Here is a 16184-nt window from a genome sequence, read left to right on the forward strand (position 1 = left end):
GCTGCAGGCGCGTAGACCTATGTCGTTTTGCCACAGTAAATCGGCGGTGGGCGGTCCGGAAGCAAGGTGTAGGGCAACCTTCTTGTACTTTAACCACTTTACGACTGCTCACAGTAATATTACTGCGGCAGAGTGGCTCGTTATCGTCTGACGACGTAGTACTACGTCGTCAGACACTCCCCCTTCTGTTTTCATTCACAGCGGGAGTCGGGCCAGGGGAGGAGCAGCGACGATCGCCGCTGCTCTTACCCGATCGTCGGGGATCGAGTCTGGAGATCCGCCCGCTGTGTGTAAACACAGCGGGCGGATCTCCATAGTGACAGGGAGTGACAGATCGGACTGTTCAGCATAGCTGGACATCCGATCTGTCCATGACTCACTCAGTCACCTCCCCCCCCACACGTCAGTAAGCACCAGGCATACATTAACCCCTCCCTCTCCAATAAAATTAACCCCTTCCCTGCCAGTGTCATTTTTACAGTAACAGTGCATATATATAGCACTGATTACTGCAGTAATGTCACTGGTACCCCCAAAAGTGTCAAAAATGTCAGTCAAGGGTCCGATCTGTCCGCCGCAATGTCGCAGTCCCGCAAAAAAAATCGCAGATCGCCGCCATTACGCGTTAAAAAAAAAAACACCAAAAATGACAGAAATCTTTCCCTTTGTTAGTAAACGCAATAACTTTTGCGCAAACCAATCAAAATACGCTTATTGCGATTTTTTTTACCAAACATAGGTAGCAGAAAAGAAATTGGCCAAAAATTTTTTAAAAAATTGGTTTTTACATCTTTTTTGGGGGGAATTTCATATAAAAAAATGTTAAAAATATTGTTATTTTTTCAAAATAAACGCTCTTTTTTTGTTTATAGCGCAAAAAGTAAAAATCGCACAGGTGATCAAATACCACTAAAAGAAAGCTCTGTTTGTGGGGAAAAAAAGGACGTAAATTTCGTTTTGGTACAGCGTCGCACGACCGCGCAATTGTCTGTTGAAGTCGCACAGCGCCGAATCGCAAAAAGTGGCCTGGACGGAAGACAGCAAAATCCTCCGGTGGTAAAGTGGTTAAGAGGTATAAACACTATTATATTGGGGAAGGCGCAGAGAAGGGCAACCAAACTGATAAGAGGCTTCGGGGACTCAACTAGGAGTAAAGATGAGCTGAACCCAATTTATTCTTACGTGAGAAGAGATGATCAAGGGTGGATGTGATCACGGTTTATAAATATTATATAGTTATATATACAGTATATATATGGGTTATATAGTGAACTTGGTGCAGAGTTATTAACTTTAAAAGAATATTTTTTTTTTTACAAAGGTGAACTTATCCTTTAAGGTCATTACAAAAGGACAAGGGGGCACTCTTGTATGTCCAGGGAAAAGAAGAGGTTTAACCCCCACATACGGAAAGGCTTCTCAGGCCTGATGTACACTACAGCTGCTAAACTGAAGTTTTGAAGCCCCTAAATGCTGCTCTATGTTATCTTATGTGTACATGTATACTCAGTAGTTTATAGTAGTTTAGAGGCAGTTGAGGTCACAGGCATTTTTTTGAAAGCAGAAAAACTGTGTTCAGGACTGTAGTTTACTTACATTTTAAGTATGCTTGTAACCGCAGTAAACCGCGTTTATGCACGTTTGCATTTATAAGTGTTTTTAAAGGAGAAAACATTTCTGATCATTTCTGAACATAGAAAATTGCATGAGAGGACCAGAGTTTGTCGCTACTGGACTCATCCATTGATGCAGGCATGTAGTGAAATATGTGTTTTTTCAACATTTTTCTGTCTTTGAAGCCTCAGCAACAGCAACATCAGAAGCATTTCCTCACACACGCTGATGATGGGATCCATAGTGCTGATGTCACAGAAGTCTGAGAGCCTGAGCCGGCCGCTCCCCACCCCTCCACAGCCCAGCGCTCCAGTGAGCGAGGAGAGGGCAGAGCAGAGAGTCAGCAGCTCTCTGCTCAGGGAGCTGTCAGAACCGAGCGATTGGTGGTGTTCGATTGCTCAGCTCTCAGTACAGAGGCACCAGGGAACCGATGTTGCATCCACCTAGGTAAGTATAAATGGGTGACAAAAGAGAAGCCCATACTTTTCTTTTAATATTTTACTTGTTTTTCATGCACTGTGGGCATTTGGGAGGTTTAGCTGATAACTGCTAAACTCACATAAACTCAGTATGTAAAAGCTGTAAAACAGACAAATTTCACTGGTTTCCAGCTGTCAGGTTTTCAGCATTCAGAAAAGATTGTGAGCTGCCCCGTGTATATGACCCCTTAAGAGTAAGAGCTGTAAAAATGTGAAATAGACTCCATCAAGAACTAGTTCTGGCTAGTTCAGTAGATTGATTTTTTTTTAAAGAGCTGGATGCATTTCTAAATGCACAAAATATAACTGGATATTAACATGTACAAGTAATAACACCAGACATTGTTGATGCAGGGAATATCCAATTGCCTTCAGGGAATAAGGAAGGAATTTGTTTTTCCCTGCTGGAGCAAACTGGATCACCTTTTTTGCCTTCCTCTGGATCAACTGTGGATATAGGGTTCTGTATATGAAGGTTTTCTGTTTCTTTTTCTACTGGTTGAAATATATATGGACTTATGCCTTTTTTTTCAACCTAGTCAAACCAGCAGAGTAGAACTGGACTGGGCAGGGCTCACACCACTACTCAAAATTTCAGTGCAACAGGGGCATTCAGGATCACTTACTAAAGGTGTTAAGAATCTTCACACAATACATTGTGTAAATATTCACTTAAAATATCAAATTGAATGCAAATTAAATCAGTTAAACAGGGATTTCCCTTTCCCTTGATTGGATAAATGAAGTAAAGCTTCACACAATTTATTTCAGCATCATTGTGCTGTCAGCTCAAAAGGAAAGTAAGGAGCACACCAGATTTCTGGCATATCTACATTTCTTTTTTAGGCTTGAAGCTTTTTTAGACAAAACATAGAGAAATGTGCATGCACTGCAGAGATGTTCTGCACATGTTTAGTAGTTAAAGAACTGATAACTGAACATACCTATGATTGTAAGAAATTATAAAATGTGTTAGGTAGGTCTGTTGAGATACAGGTTTAATATGCTGCTCTGATTATTTAACGTGCAGATAAGTATTATGTTTGAACTTTAGCCATGCGTAAGCAAAAATGGTTAGAAATAACAGCCAATGTAATAAACGCAGGGAAAAAAAAAAAAAAAACCCTGATAATAAATATAATGAACTTAAAGTGTATCTAAAACATTTTTTTTCAATTGATAGAGATTTGTGATTGTCTGTGTCTTCATAGGGGAGATTCACATTGCTGATTTGCCCTGGTGGCCACTGTTACCATTGTTGAAAGTGAATGTTCCTCTGAATGGAGAGAAAGATAAACTGTATCTTTCTCTCCTTGAAGGGGAGAAAGTTGTCAACAAATAAGAGTGTATAACATTTTTTAAAAATTAAAGAGAAAATTGTTGGATCAAATTTTGATCTAGGTCAGTGTCAAGGTAAGGATCAAAAGGTTAAGGTCAGGGTCAAAAGTCAAGTTCAATATATTTTGGGTAGGATTTTTTAAAAAAAGCGTTTGTTAAATTAGTATTAGTGTGTTAGGTAGGATAAAAAAAGCAAACCGTGCACTATTGTTTCTGGGTCGTCATACAGGTACAAACAATAACTAACATACACATAGCCAGGAGAATTTAATTTGGTCTTCTCTTTGGTAATAACTTACAATAATAGCAAGAAATATACAGTTAATTAAAAAAAAATGTTTGAGGCGAGTTTTCCTGTTTATATCAAACAAAACAGGAGATATCCATTACAATTTACCACCTTGTATAATCCACCTGGATACAAAAAGTAGTTGCGATGATATGTACAGTTTTTCTAACACACGTCAAAGTTGCAAAAATTGTGTTTAGGCATTAACATTTGTTTTACCCTCAGTCACTAAGGGGTACATACAAGTAATTTGAATGCCCATCTTAGGGAGCCCAAACATCAGTCAATCAAAATATGTCATGCAAAAGATTCAAGCGCCATTCCCCCCCAGTGGTTTAGAAGGAAGAAACAACTCTTCTCTTCATTAGAAGCCCATTGAGAATCAGAGTGTGCTTCCATAAATTTTAAAATGTCCAATCCCAGTCATTTATATCACTTATTAAAAAAAGGGAACAACTGCTTAATTGCATGTACTTTCTCTTTCAGGGAGTCTGTGAGAAATGCTGTATCACTTTCCAATAGTGTTATTCTACTGTAGTATTGTGGATATATTCCCCATAGAACATGTAGGCAAAATTTTTAGCGTTTCTTCGTTCTCAGAGATCTGCCAGTGTATAATTACCCTATCATTTTTTCTGTAGCTGCTACAATAATAGATTTTGCCTAAATAAATTAAAACATTTAGAACAATCTTTTTTTTTTTATTTTACCCTCAAACAACTTTAAGAAACTACTTAAGGATAAAGAACAGAAGACCCACCACAAAGGATACAAATTAACATCCCAAAGATAGGATGTTATAAGCATTTGTTTTGTTGAATCTGTTAGAAAATATTTACTGTACAGAGTCTCATTTCAAACTTCTTTTAATATTTGCAAATGTTGAGCTTATTAAGAGGTAAAAAGAATCATATGCACACAGTAATAAAACAAGTGGGGAACTACTTCCCAAGAGACTAAACAACAGCAAGTATTGTATTTTCTTTGCTGAATCGTATTTCTTTTAATACAAGTTTATTTTGAGACGGTACGTTTATTTTGGAGAAAGGGTAACATGTAGTATATAGCTATGCAACAATGTTTTTGTAAAAGTTTATATTTTAAAGAGAACCAGTCATCTCTTAAATGTTCATTACTTTTATTATATTTCAGAAATTGAGTATTACAGTATACTTGTTGCATAAAACATATTCTTTCCTTTAGAGCATTTTCATTTTCCCTGCTCCATTTCTGCAAATGAGCAATTTAGAGTGAATCAGGTACACTGACATTGGAAGGCACTTGCTTGTCTTTCTTCCCCCAACTTGTTTACAGAAATTTCACAATATCTATAGGCAAGTTACAGCTGGGAGTATGCACAGCATCAGAGCCACCATCGGGGGGACAGCCCATACATATGTATGGGGCCCAAGCATCCTGAGGGCTCAGGGGCGGACTGACATTCGGGCACTACTCGGGGGCCCCAAGAGAGAGGCTCCTGTCCTGGACTTCACTGCTACTTTGTACACATTTCTGCTGGCTGCCCTGAATGGCAGACTGCGGCTTGTGAAAGATTGTCCTATTTAAATCGCGGCTCAGTCACTTAGCAGCCTGGGTTGTATCATCCATCTTTCCCTCCTTTTCCCCATCCCCCACCCAGCCATTGCCGCCACATTTAATTGTACATAGCAGGTAGTAGGGAGAAGACCCAGCATGTCTGGACAGATGGCTGGAGCTGCTCAACCTTTCATGTTAAGAGGCAGACGATGTGTTGCGGGGTGGTCCTAGCAACCAATCATCTGCCTGTTACCATAAAAAGTTGGGCAGCTCCAGCCATCTGTCCAGACATTCTGTGTCTTCTCCCTACTGTGTCTCCTCCCTGTTGTGTAGGGTAGGATTAATAGGATTAGAGGAAAATTGTGATTGGCAGGGAGAAATGTATTGCGAAGGGAGGGGGCACTCACATAAAGGGGACTGTGGTGTAAGAAAGGGGGCTGTGAAGGGGACAAAGGTGCAAGGAAGGGAGGGCTGTTTAAGGGGACTGCAGTGCAAGGAAGTGGGGCTGATAAGGGGACTGGGGTGCAAGGAAGGGCAGCTGTGAACAGGATGAAGGTGCAAGGAAGGGGGGCTGTGAAGAGGAGAGAGGTGTAAGGAAAAGGGGGCCGTGAAGAGAAGAGAGGTGTAAGGAAGGGGGCTGTGAAGGGGAGGGGGGTGTAAGAAAGGGGGCTGTGAAGGGGACAGAGCTGCAAGAAAACCAGGCTGTGAAGGGTACAGAGCTGCAAGGAAGTGGGACTGTGAAGGGGATGGAGGTGCAAGGAAGGGGGGACTGTGAAGGGGACTAGGGTGCAAGGCAGAAGGGGGGCTGTGAATGGGACTAGGGTGCATAGAAGAGGGGCTCTAATGGGGAATAAAGTGCAAGGAGGGGGGCTATGAAGGGCACTGGGGTGCAAGGAAGGGGGCTGTGAAGGGGACTGGGGGTACAAGGAAGGAGGAGGTCTGTGAAGGGGACTGGGGTGCAAGGAAGGGGGAGCTTTGAAGGGGACCAGGATGCAAGGAAGGGGGAGCTTTGAAGGGGACCAGGATGCAAGGAAGGGGGGCTGTATTGGGGGCTGGAGTTCAAGAAAGGGGGGCTGTAAAGGGGACAGGGGTGCAAGAAAGGGGGCTGTAAAGGGACTTTTTAATTTAATAACCCTGGTGTTCAGCTGCATGGCTCCTCAACAGGTGAGGGGTCCAGTGATGAGGAGTCACTGAATGAATGAATATATGGGGCTGTCTATTTGCTGGATTGTGCCTTCTTTTTGAAAAGGTAGTGCGGTTAGTGTTAATGTAGGGTCCTGTTTAAAAGAGTCTAGCTTGTCGTGGTGGCATGCTTCAAATTTTTTGTCTAAAGTATAATTCCTTACTGTTAAATCTTGAAAGCACTGATGACTTGGAATGCACATATTTCATTCTCATATGTTAAATTGCAAAAATGTTAAAATAAAAAAGGGTGCACTGAAGAATACGGTGGGATGGCCAGTGGTGGATTTGGTGGGCCAGCCAGTTCGCGGGCCCTGGGGAATGTTGGTGGTCAGGCCTGGGGGGCCCAGGCCTAAAACTGTGTATGGAGCCCCAAAATTTCTGATGGCTGCCCTGCACAACAGTCTATCAGTAGCAGTTGGAATCGAGCCTGTATGGAAAAACATGTACACTTTTAAAGCATCATACTAGTGAAGGGGAATTGACAGATATAGAGTATTTACTCTATGTCCATAATTTCCCCTTCACTAGTATGAAGCTGTGAAGGTGTGCATGTTTTTCTATACAGACTCGTGGACTGTCTTTAGATTACATAAGTGATAATCTACTGTGGGAATACAACTGACAATTTGCCTTTTATGCTCAGCCAGTGAGCTAACAGGTCTTATTGGCACTGGCCACAAAGAAGCTGGGTAGCTTATGACTGCCAGTCACAGGTGTAAACAAATTGGCCTGAAGTTATCACTGCTCACATTATTGTATACATAAGTTTAAGTACCTGCTGCCTTTCAATACAATGTCAAGTGTAGCAGTTACAGCGAAGGAGTAGTGCGATTGATTTGGACAAATACAAAAAGAACCAACAAAAAGGCTGCAAACAAGGGGAACTTTATTATTAACATTCTGGTAATAAGTTGGTTGCCTTTCATGCCAGATTGAAATTATTCTGAATGGTGACAGGTTCTCTTTAAAGCTACTTCCTTTTGTTCAGCATTTTGTTTTGGCTTAATGAAACATTCTCTTACCATTTGTCTGGTTTGTCCGTGGTTAGGAATACCTAACAAACATGAAAGAGAATAGATCTGGTAAGACACTGTATTTGGATCATAACAAAAATAAACGTACATGAAAGTCTACTGATTTCTTAAAAAAATCTCTCCACACACATTGTCAAAACATCAATGTTAAAAAAGCAAAATCTTCAGCAAGCTCCTGCACATATTTACTTAAGTAATACCACAGTAATGTGCAAAAACTGGCAAAGATTTATGTCAAACGGGATTTCAAGGGGGGAAAAAAATCCTACTTAATGAACTTAATGCAGTATTAAACTGAAAACCAAAAATTGTAAATATATATTGCAGCTTATTCATCATTAGATGTGGTGACTGCATCAGTTTTTTTTTTTTAGGTTTTTTCCCCCTCTGTTTTCACCTGTGGTCTGGCCCGTAAAACACCTCCTATATTAGGGTGCCTACACTCTGGATGAAGCAGTAAAAGAGACATCTTTGGACAGCAGCATTGTCAGTCTGGGTGAGGGGAGTGTTAGATGTACTAGGAGATTTAGATGCGCTAAACAAACTGAAGCCAAACTCCAGCTAGCACTTTTTAGACAGCTAAAGCAACAGTTTTGTTTCTTTTGGGATAAAAAATGTACATTAATAATAGCTGACCAATTGTAAGCACCCCCGTGAGCGGTAAAGGGTTTCTCTCAACCTTCTGCCTGCTACATTTGCAGAACACCTTGTTCTGTTGAAAAATAACAGACTTACTGGCAGGATAACCAGGTGAAAAGGAAAGCAAGCCTAAAAAAGAAAACAAATGCAGCCATTACATCTAAAAATTGGTAAGCTACAATAGGTTTGCTTTTGGGTTTAATACTGCTTTAACATGCTGTCCATAAAACTAGGGTAAACATCACTGGGTGATTAATGACAGAAGAAACAGGCTAGATCTATAAAAGCAGCTTTCGATCCTGTTAAACGCAGAAACTACAATACGTGTGGACTCACAATGTAATAACATAAAGGTGTCCACAACATGCAAAGTGTTCTTTTTTCCACAAAAATGTCCTTAATAATACTTCTTTACTAATACTAATTTAGGCTCATGTATGTTAACTGTGGACCCTTTTCAGCTGAACTTCATGGTTATGTAGAAACTCTGGATGCCTCACTGAACTAATTTGGATTGAAAATGTAAGAACTGTATTTATTCAACATCTGGTCTGTTGAAATGCTGCATTTATTTTAAACCAGAAAATCAAATATAGACACATTTGAAAAGATAACTCATACCATGTAGGGGCAGCATACCAGATTGTAATGCATCAAATTTACCTTAAAAAAATGCACACATAATTCAGTTTTGTTATGTATTAAAGTGGTTGTAAACTCCCTTTGTTGTTTTGTACTGACAGGTAAGCCTATAATAAGGCTTGCCTGTAGGTACAGTAAATATCTCCTAAACGTGCACCATTTAGAAGATATTTACATGTTCCCTGCTGATGAATTCCCGCCCATTCAAGGACGTAACGCGTACGGGAGAAGTTACGTGGCCCGCGGCCATCTTGGGACACTAGGAAGTAACCAGGAACATGCGATGCACGCTCTGCTTATTGGTCTGATGCATCCATCTATTCCATGTGAGTGCAACTCTTTTAATCTCAATAAAAATTGTTAAACATACGAAGAGCACTAGGTCTTGTTTTTTCCTTTATATATATTGCGGAGGAAATGCAGGACAGCTATTCCTAATAGGTGAAGACCTTTATGTCATCAGGATATCTGGTTTAATGCTGACTGGCCCCGTATGAAGGTGAGAGGCAGAGAATGCCTGGTGGTGGGAAGCTATGAGCACATAACATCTTCACTATGTGGATTTGCTACCAGCACCTTGGTCTCTGCTTTCTAAAATCCACAGAAGGACTCTCCTTTCATATTTTTGCACGTGTTAGACTGAAGTTCTTCCCTGCACTTATCTGCTATGTGATTTATTGAAGCAGTTGAGATTTCCCTCAATGGACGTTTATCCATTTAGTTTTCTCATTACTGTGTAATGTGTGATTTTATGTGATTGCCCTTGAGTGTCCAGCTGCTAGTCCGTATTTGGATTTTAAGTGTAAAGTTCAGCGCTGAATATTCATTTATTTATTTACATGTGTAGCAGCTGGTGACACCACCCACGCATGCACACTGCACGCTTAATGCCATGCCGACCAATGAGAGAGCTGCGCCGCAGGCATGAATCCTGCGCGCATAAGTGGGAGTTACAGTACATGATCACGGTCCACCCATTTAAAGGGCCGGAGTTTGGAACCCAAAAAGAAGACCAGGTGCAGATGGATTCCCCGTCAGTGGTGACAGAGGGCCACTGGAGGGATCAGTTTCTTAGGTAAGTCTGTCCTAATGTGCTAGTATGCGGTGCATACTAGCACATTATGACACGAGCCTACTGGTGGACCATTTTCTTTTTTTGCGGTTTACTACCGCTTTTACTAGATGAGGAGGCTGTGATAATGCTTTACTGCTTAATGGTAATGCAGGAAATTGTCCCCAACGTAGCTATTCTGTCTGGTAGGGGTGGGCTGGGTCAAAAAACTATCTTAACAGAAAATTACATTTTTCTTTAGTATGAATCTTGAAGTCATCTTACACCGTTCATTAGTTTTTCCTACCGATAAGCAAGGAAATATTTAAATAAACTATAGATGTGTGTGAATACCGCTCTAAGTCCGTCTCCCATCTCCACCTCCACTAACACACAGACCAAATATATAAATACAACATGCGCTCAGGATCACCATAAGTGTTTGTGGTAGTTAAGATAGCAGTCCACAAAATGCATTAAAAAGATTATAATCAGTCCAGTAAAATGTTCATATGAAATCTCCTAGGGAGGGAAATGGGATGGAAGGGGTCAGGGGCAAGGGAAGGGTTAATGGAGCATGCTGGACACTCAGGGCTATAGCTCTTGTCAGAGGTTGGAGCAACTCTGTAAACTGTAAATAAAAGGAGAAAACAAAAGACCGCCTCTAAGTGTAATATTTATTGACACTTTGGAACAAAATCATAGAAAACTCACAAGTGTGATGATAAAAAAACGGCTCTGATCTAGTATCTCAGATAGAGAGGTAGATGCCGATATCATCTACTGGCTCCAGCAATATCCATGAAGACGGGAGCTGACTCCTCAATGGCGCTTCCAGGTGTAAGTGGAGAGCAGTGTGAAGTGCATCGAGATGCTTTACAACACAAAGCATTTCTCACACTTAAAAAAGGAGCGCGCATGCTCCGTATGAGCTTGGCGCATGCTTGGAAACGCGTTGTGTTGTACAGCATCTCGGAGACGAGGAACGTCAGGAGGAACAACATGTGATGGTAAAAAAAGGCTCTGATCTAGTATCTCAGATAGAGAGGTGGACGTTGATATCATCTACTGGCTCCAGCAATATCCAGGAAGACGGTAGCTGGCTCCTCAATGGCGCTTCCGGGTGTAAGTGGAGAGCAGTGTGAAGCGCATCGGCAGTGAGTGACGTTCCTCGTCTCCGAGATGCTGTAAAACACAACGAGACGAGGAATGTCACTCACTGCCGATGTGCTTCACGCTGCTCTCCACTTACACGCAGGAGGGCCATTGAGGAGCCAGCTCCCATCTTCACAGATATTGCTGGAGCCAGTAGATGATATAGGCGTCCACTTCTCTATCTGAGAAACTTGATCAGATCCTTTTTTTTACCATCACACTTGTGAGTTTTCTACGATTTTATTCTTCCAAAGTATCAATAAATATTACACTTAGAGGCACTCTTTTGTTTTTTCCTTTTACTAACACACAGACTAGGTGCTGGCCCTGTCCATCACGGATTCCAATAAACAAAAAGAAATCAGCTTATTTTTAGCAAGTCCATAAAATCCATATCCCAAATTACAAATAGAGGGGAACAGCATCACCAGCCAACGCGTTTCATGCTTCCTTAATGCTTAGTCATAGATCACTGAATTATAGCTCAGTGAGCTTCCTTAGAGCTCACGTGTTAGCTAGTGATGCTGCTCCCCTCTATTTGTGTTTTTGGATATGTCTTTATGGACTTTCTGAAATAAAGGTGATTTTACTGGATGTGCAGCCAATCAAAATTCTTTTTGCTCATTTAAATAAACTAATTTTGGCATTCAAAAAGTCATGGGGAAAAAAGGAAAAGCATTTAACCCTCAGCGAAAACTGCTAAATGCAGGAAGTACTTAGTTACATAACTGGGTATTAGGTAGGTTTAAACCTATTCGTGTGGCTTCAGGTGTGGGAATCGCAGGGATTCCCGCACCCACAACCCCTCGCTTGAAAAATCGTCATTCTGAATGGCATCCCCATGCATGTAAGACAGTAATGCGTGTGCAGGAACCGCAGGGAAATTGTATGGTCAAAATTACCACGCGATTTCCCTGCGGGCCACGTTCTGAAAAAGGTGTACACACCTTTTTCGGTGGGAATTACAGGCACAGCAGCCCATTGAAATGAATGGGATGCCATGTCAGTGCAAACACGGCCCACAGAAACCCATAGATGTGAACCTAGGGTAAAGAATTTGAGTTTCACCTCAAAGGAAAAAAAAATAGATGTTATTTAGCTATTTTGTTGCTTTTTAGGCTCTCGTGTAACTAACTGAACAGTTTGTTAGAATGAAAGTACTGTATATAGCTTTCATGCATCAAGGAGTTAATGGTTTTAGTTTAACCATTTGCTCACCACCTTATAGCACTTTTACTGCTTCATGGCCTCAGCTGTGCGAAGGATCACGTATATACTTCTGCCTGCAGGGCACGCACACACACAGCCGCAGGGCTGCTTCTGCTTTGATAATCCACAGCAGATGCTGACCTGCGGGTCCCAGGGACTCAATGTCCTCCAGCACCCACCAATCATCAGTTAAATACAGAGAACTGAGATATGCCTATGTAAACAAGGCATATCTCCATTCTGACAAAGGGGAAGGGACTGATCATGTTTCTCTGAAAAAAAGGGACTAGAACTGAACTCTTCCCCTAGTAAAAGCAACACACTGTATACACAAAAACACTGGCTAGGCACACAGTTAATCCTTTGATCGCCCTAGATGTTTAGCACCCTCCCAGCCAGTGTCATGTCAGTTAGTGTCCCGCTAAAAGTCGTTGATCCCCGTCATTACTAGTATTGAAAAAAAAATCCATAAATATATCCCATAGTGTGCAGACGCTATAACGGCTGTGTAAACCAATCAGTATTTGCTTATTGGGGTTTTTCTTTTTACCAAAAACATGTAACAGAATACATATTTTCTTACATTTATGGAGAAATTAGATTTTTTTTTATTTGGATATGTTTTATTTTATTTTATGTTTTTTTTTTGGTTTTGTGTTTAAAGCGCAAAAAATAAAAAAAAAACACAATGGTGATCAAATACCACCTAAAGAAATCTCTATTTGTAGGAAAAAAATAACATGCATTTTATTTGGGCACAGAATGACCGCGCAATTGTCAGTTAAAGTAGGGATCACCACACTTGTGTTCCATTGATAACTACAAGTCCTTGTGCGCAGGTGGCAGATGGGATCTGTATTTTTCTTCATATACAGATCTCTGTGAATTATTAATTTGATGTGGCTGTGCGAGCAAAGCTACACACAACCACACAAAATTCAAAACGTGACAGCAGTAACTGTCGTGGGGGAAGAAACCCAGAACACTGGAAGGAAGGCACTATGTTACCCCCAAATAATGGTATAAAAGATAAAAGTTAGACTTTGCTAATAAAGTGAAATTAAACTCCACCATAGATTTTTCTTTATATCATATTAGCACATTTAGGGCAGACTTACCTGTAAAATGAAGCCTTTAAAACCATGGTAGCACTCGGTCGCTTCCATCTTCTCCCAGTCTACCTTCCAGGTTCGCTCTGTTTGGCTGCTTGAATGGGTGGGCCAGAATGATGTTAATCCTAAGCATGTGGGAGTCCCTTCATCATGATACAAAGCGGTGCCGTAAATGTACTCTGATCTGCGCATATGTTGCTTAGTGTACAGTACCACTGACAGGCCAGGAGAAGCATTTATGACAGAAGAGACCATTAGGGTCTCTTCTGTCATAAAAAACCCTGCTTGTCAGTGGGGAAAAAAAAAAATGAGTTTAATTCCACTTTAAGCATAATTTTACCTTTTATGTGAAGTTATAAATATGAATGTGCAATCTAAGGGAACTTTCTTTCATTAAAAAATAAATATAATATATATATCTATATACACCAGGTATATATATATATATATATATATATATATATCATACACATATATACATTTTCTACCAAGAATTCTCAACAACTATTAACAAAACATGGTCTGATTTCATTGACACTAAATTAAGTAAAAAAAAAAAAAAAAGAAAGAAAAAGGGGGAAATTACATACAATTGTCAAAATCTCTGTCTTCTAAATATATGGGTAAACTTTTCTGCTAAAGTTCCCATGTGACAGTTGTTTGGGGCCCTGCTTACACTGTAAAGTTATATTTCTTTCAGACACTAAAGAGAATAAAAGTCACAGAGTTAAATAAAAAACACCTATAGTTAAACCCCCCAAAACTCATGAAGGATTTGACCTAGAGCTATTATCTGAGAGAACACATGGAATTACAAAATCATCACAAGGAATTTTCTTTCAAACTATGTTCTCATTAATTAACTAAATTTAACGCACTTTTAGAAAAAGTAGTATTTCTGATAGAATAAAATAATCAAGGCATTAAATAGTCAGTTTCCAGTGGAAACATCATTTCAGATAATTACAATTTCTTTTGTGTAAATGTTTTGATTGATCATCATGATGTAAAATAATGCACGTAAGATAACCGGGGGTTTTGTTTTCCTTTGGCCGCTACCTTTTAATTAAGGTTTGACATAATAGAGAATAAATAGAACAAAGCTTTTGAAAGTGACCTTTTTTTAATTCTAATTAGGTAAAGATGGAGAAGAAAAATGGAGAGAGGGGTGTTGCTGAGAGTCATAGGAGGGAGGAAGGCGTTTAGGTGATATGACTTGACTAGTTTTAATAATTACAGTTACAGCTGTCATAGAATGGAGATTAAATAGTAAACAAAGTTTTTTAGGAGTGAGATTGCCCAATCCCGTGTTTCAATTTATTATAGTAAAATGCAATTTTAAAATAGTGGTATTTTTCTAGTTTGCAATAATTGTTCAATTGTTCTATCCATTCTTTAAAGCAAAAGTGAAACTTCCACTTCAAATACTCCTGACCCTCATGTCATTTTATTTTGGGGGAGCGGGTACCTAGATTTGACAGGTACCCGCTCCCACTTTCGCTCGGGCCGACTAGTTGGCTCGAGCGGAAGTTCTCCTCTCCCCATCACAGGTCCCAGAAGATTGCCTGGCCATTCACGACACGTAGCGCGACTCGCACAATGCACAGTGCGCACCCGGCTGTGAAGCCGCAAGCTGTCACAGCCGAGTGCCCACTTTAGAGATGCCGCCGCCGAGAGGAATGGGAGAGGAGTTAGGCTTCGGGCGGTCGCATCGCTGGATCGTGGGACAGGTGAGTGTGTGTTTAATAAAAGTCAGCAGCTACACTTTTTGTAGCTGTTGACTTTCAACTAACACAAAAAACGAGTGGAACTCCGCTTTAACGGTGGGTAGTTTGATTGACATCCAGTATTTTGGTATTATTTATTTGGTTTCTATCAATGCTTTATTAATGTATTCTTCTTCTAAGTGGAGTGCATCCCAGGAGCAAGTACCCTTCTGCATTCCAAACGTGCACATGCGCAGTGCACTCTCCCTCACCATGCAGCAGCAGGGGCTGAGGGACAGAGCACTGCATGTCTGCAGGTTCAAAATGCACAAGTGGCTTTCTCCTGGAATGCTGGGAGCAAGTTCCTATCGATAAGTGTGCCCAGATCTTGGGCAGGATAGGGTGATCTGTGGATTTTCCTCATGGCCTAAAGGACATGATTTTTTTTAACAAACTGGGGCCCCTAGACTGCATAATTTGTTTTCTTAAAAGGGTTAACTTACCCTTTAACTGAATATAATAAAAATCACTATGGGTCCCACTCTGGCCATTGAATAAGTAAACAAAAAACAAGATGCGGGATTCACTAACTTCTAAAGCAATATCCTTTATTCTAACATAATTTAAAATTGAGACACACATATACAACTGGGGGAATCAATGGTGTAGAAGGATCTGGGTGTTCTGGTAGATCATAAGCTTAATTAAAACATGCAATGCCAAGCTGCGTTTCCAAAGTCCTTTCTTGTATTAGGAGAGGTATGGACTCCATAGAGGGAGATATAATTTTGCCCCTGTACAAATCATTAGTAAGACCTCATCTGGAGTATGCAGTTCAGTTTTGGGCACCAGTTCACAAAAAGAATATCAGGAAACTGGAGAAAGTGCAAAGAAGAGCAGCCAAACTGATAAGAGTCATTGAGGAGCTCGGATATGAGGAAAGATTGGAGGAACTGAATTTATTCTCTCTTGAGAAGAGGAGATCAAGGGGGATATGATAAACATGTATAAATACATAAGCGGTCCATATAGTGAACTTGGTGTTGAGTTTTTCACTTTAGGGTCATCACAGAGGGCAAGGGGGCACTCTTTACCGCTATAGGATTAAAAGAGATTTAATCTCCAAATATGGAAAGATTTCTTCACCATAAGAGCTGTGAAAATGTGGAATAGACTCCCTCTGGTCAGCTCAGTA

General features: G+C 40.5%; 1 protein-coding gene across 4 annotated transcripts in view; it reads right to left on the reverse strand.

Annotated features, from left to right (window-relative positions):
* Positions 1-16184, reverse strand: part of MTA1 (metastasis associated 1) — a 427965-nt gene that overhangs the window by 46229 nt on the left and 365552 nt on the right. For 2 of the 4 annotated variants that reach the window (XM_082242913.1, XM_082242912.1), the window contains exon 18: positions 7464-7495. The exons of the other annotated variants lie outside the window; for them this stretch is intronic. In XM_082242913.1, the coding sequence (XP_082099039.1) occupies positions 7464-7495 (32 nt within the window). The remainder of the gene's footprint in view (positions 1-7463; positions 7496-16184) is intronic. 4 annotated transcript variants of the gene reach the window in all.

Source organism: Pelophylax lessonae (genome assembly GCF_965119305.1).
Source record: "Pelophylax lessonae genome assembly, chromosome: 13".
NCBI classification, from domain to species: domain Eukaryota; kingdom Metazoa; phylum Chordata; class Amphibia; order Anura; family Ranidae; genus Pelophylax; species Pelophylax lessonae.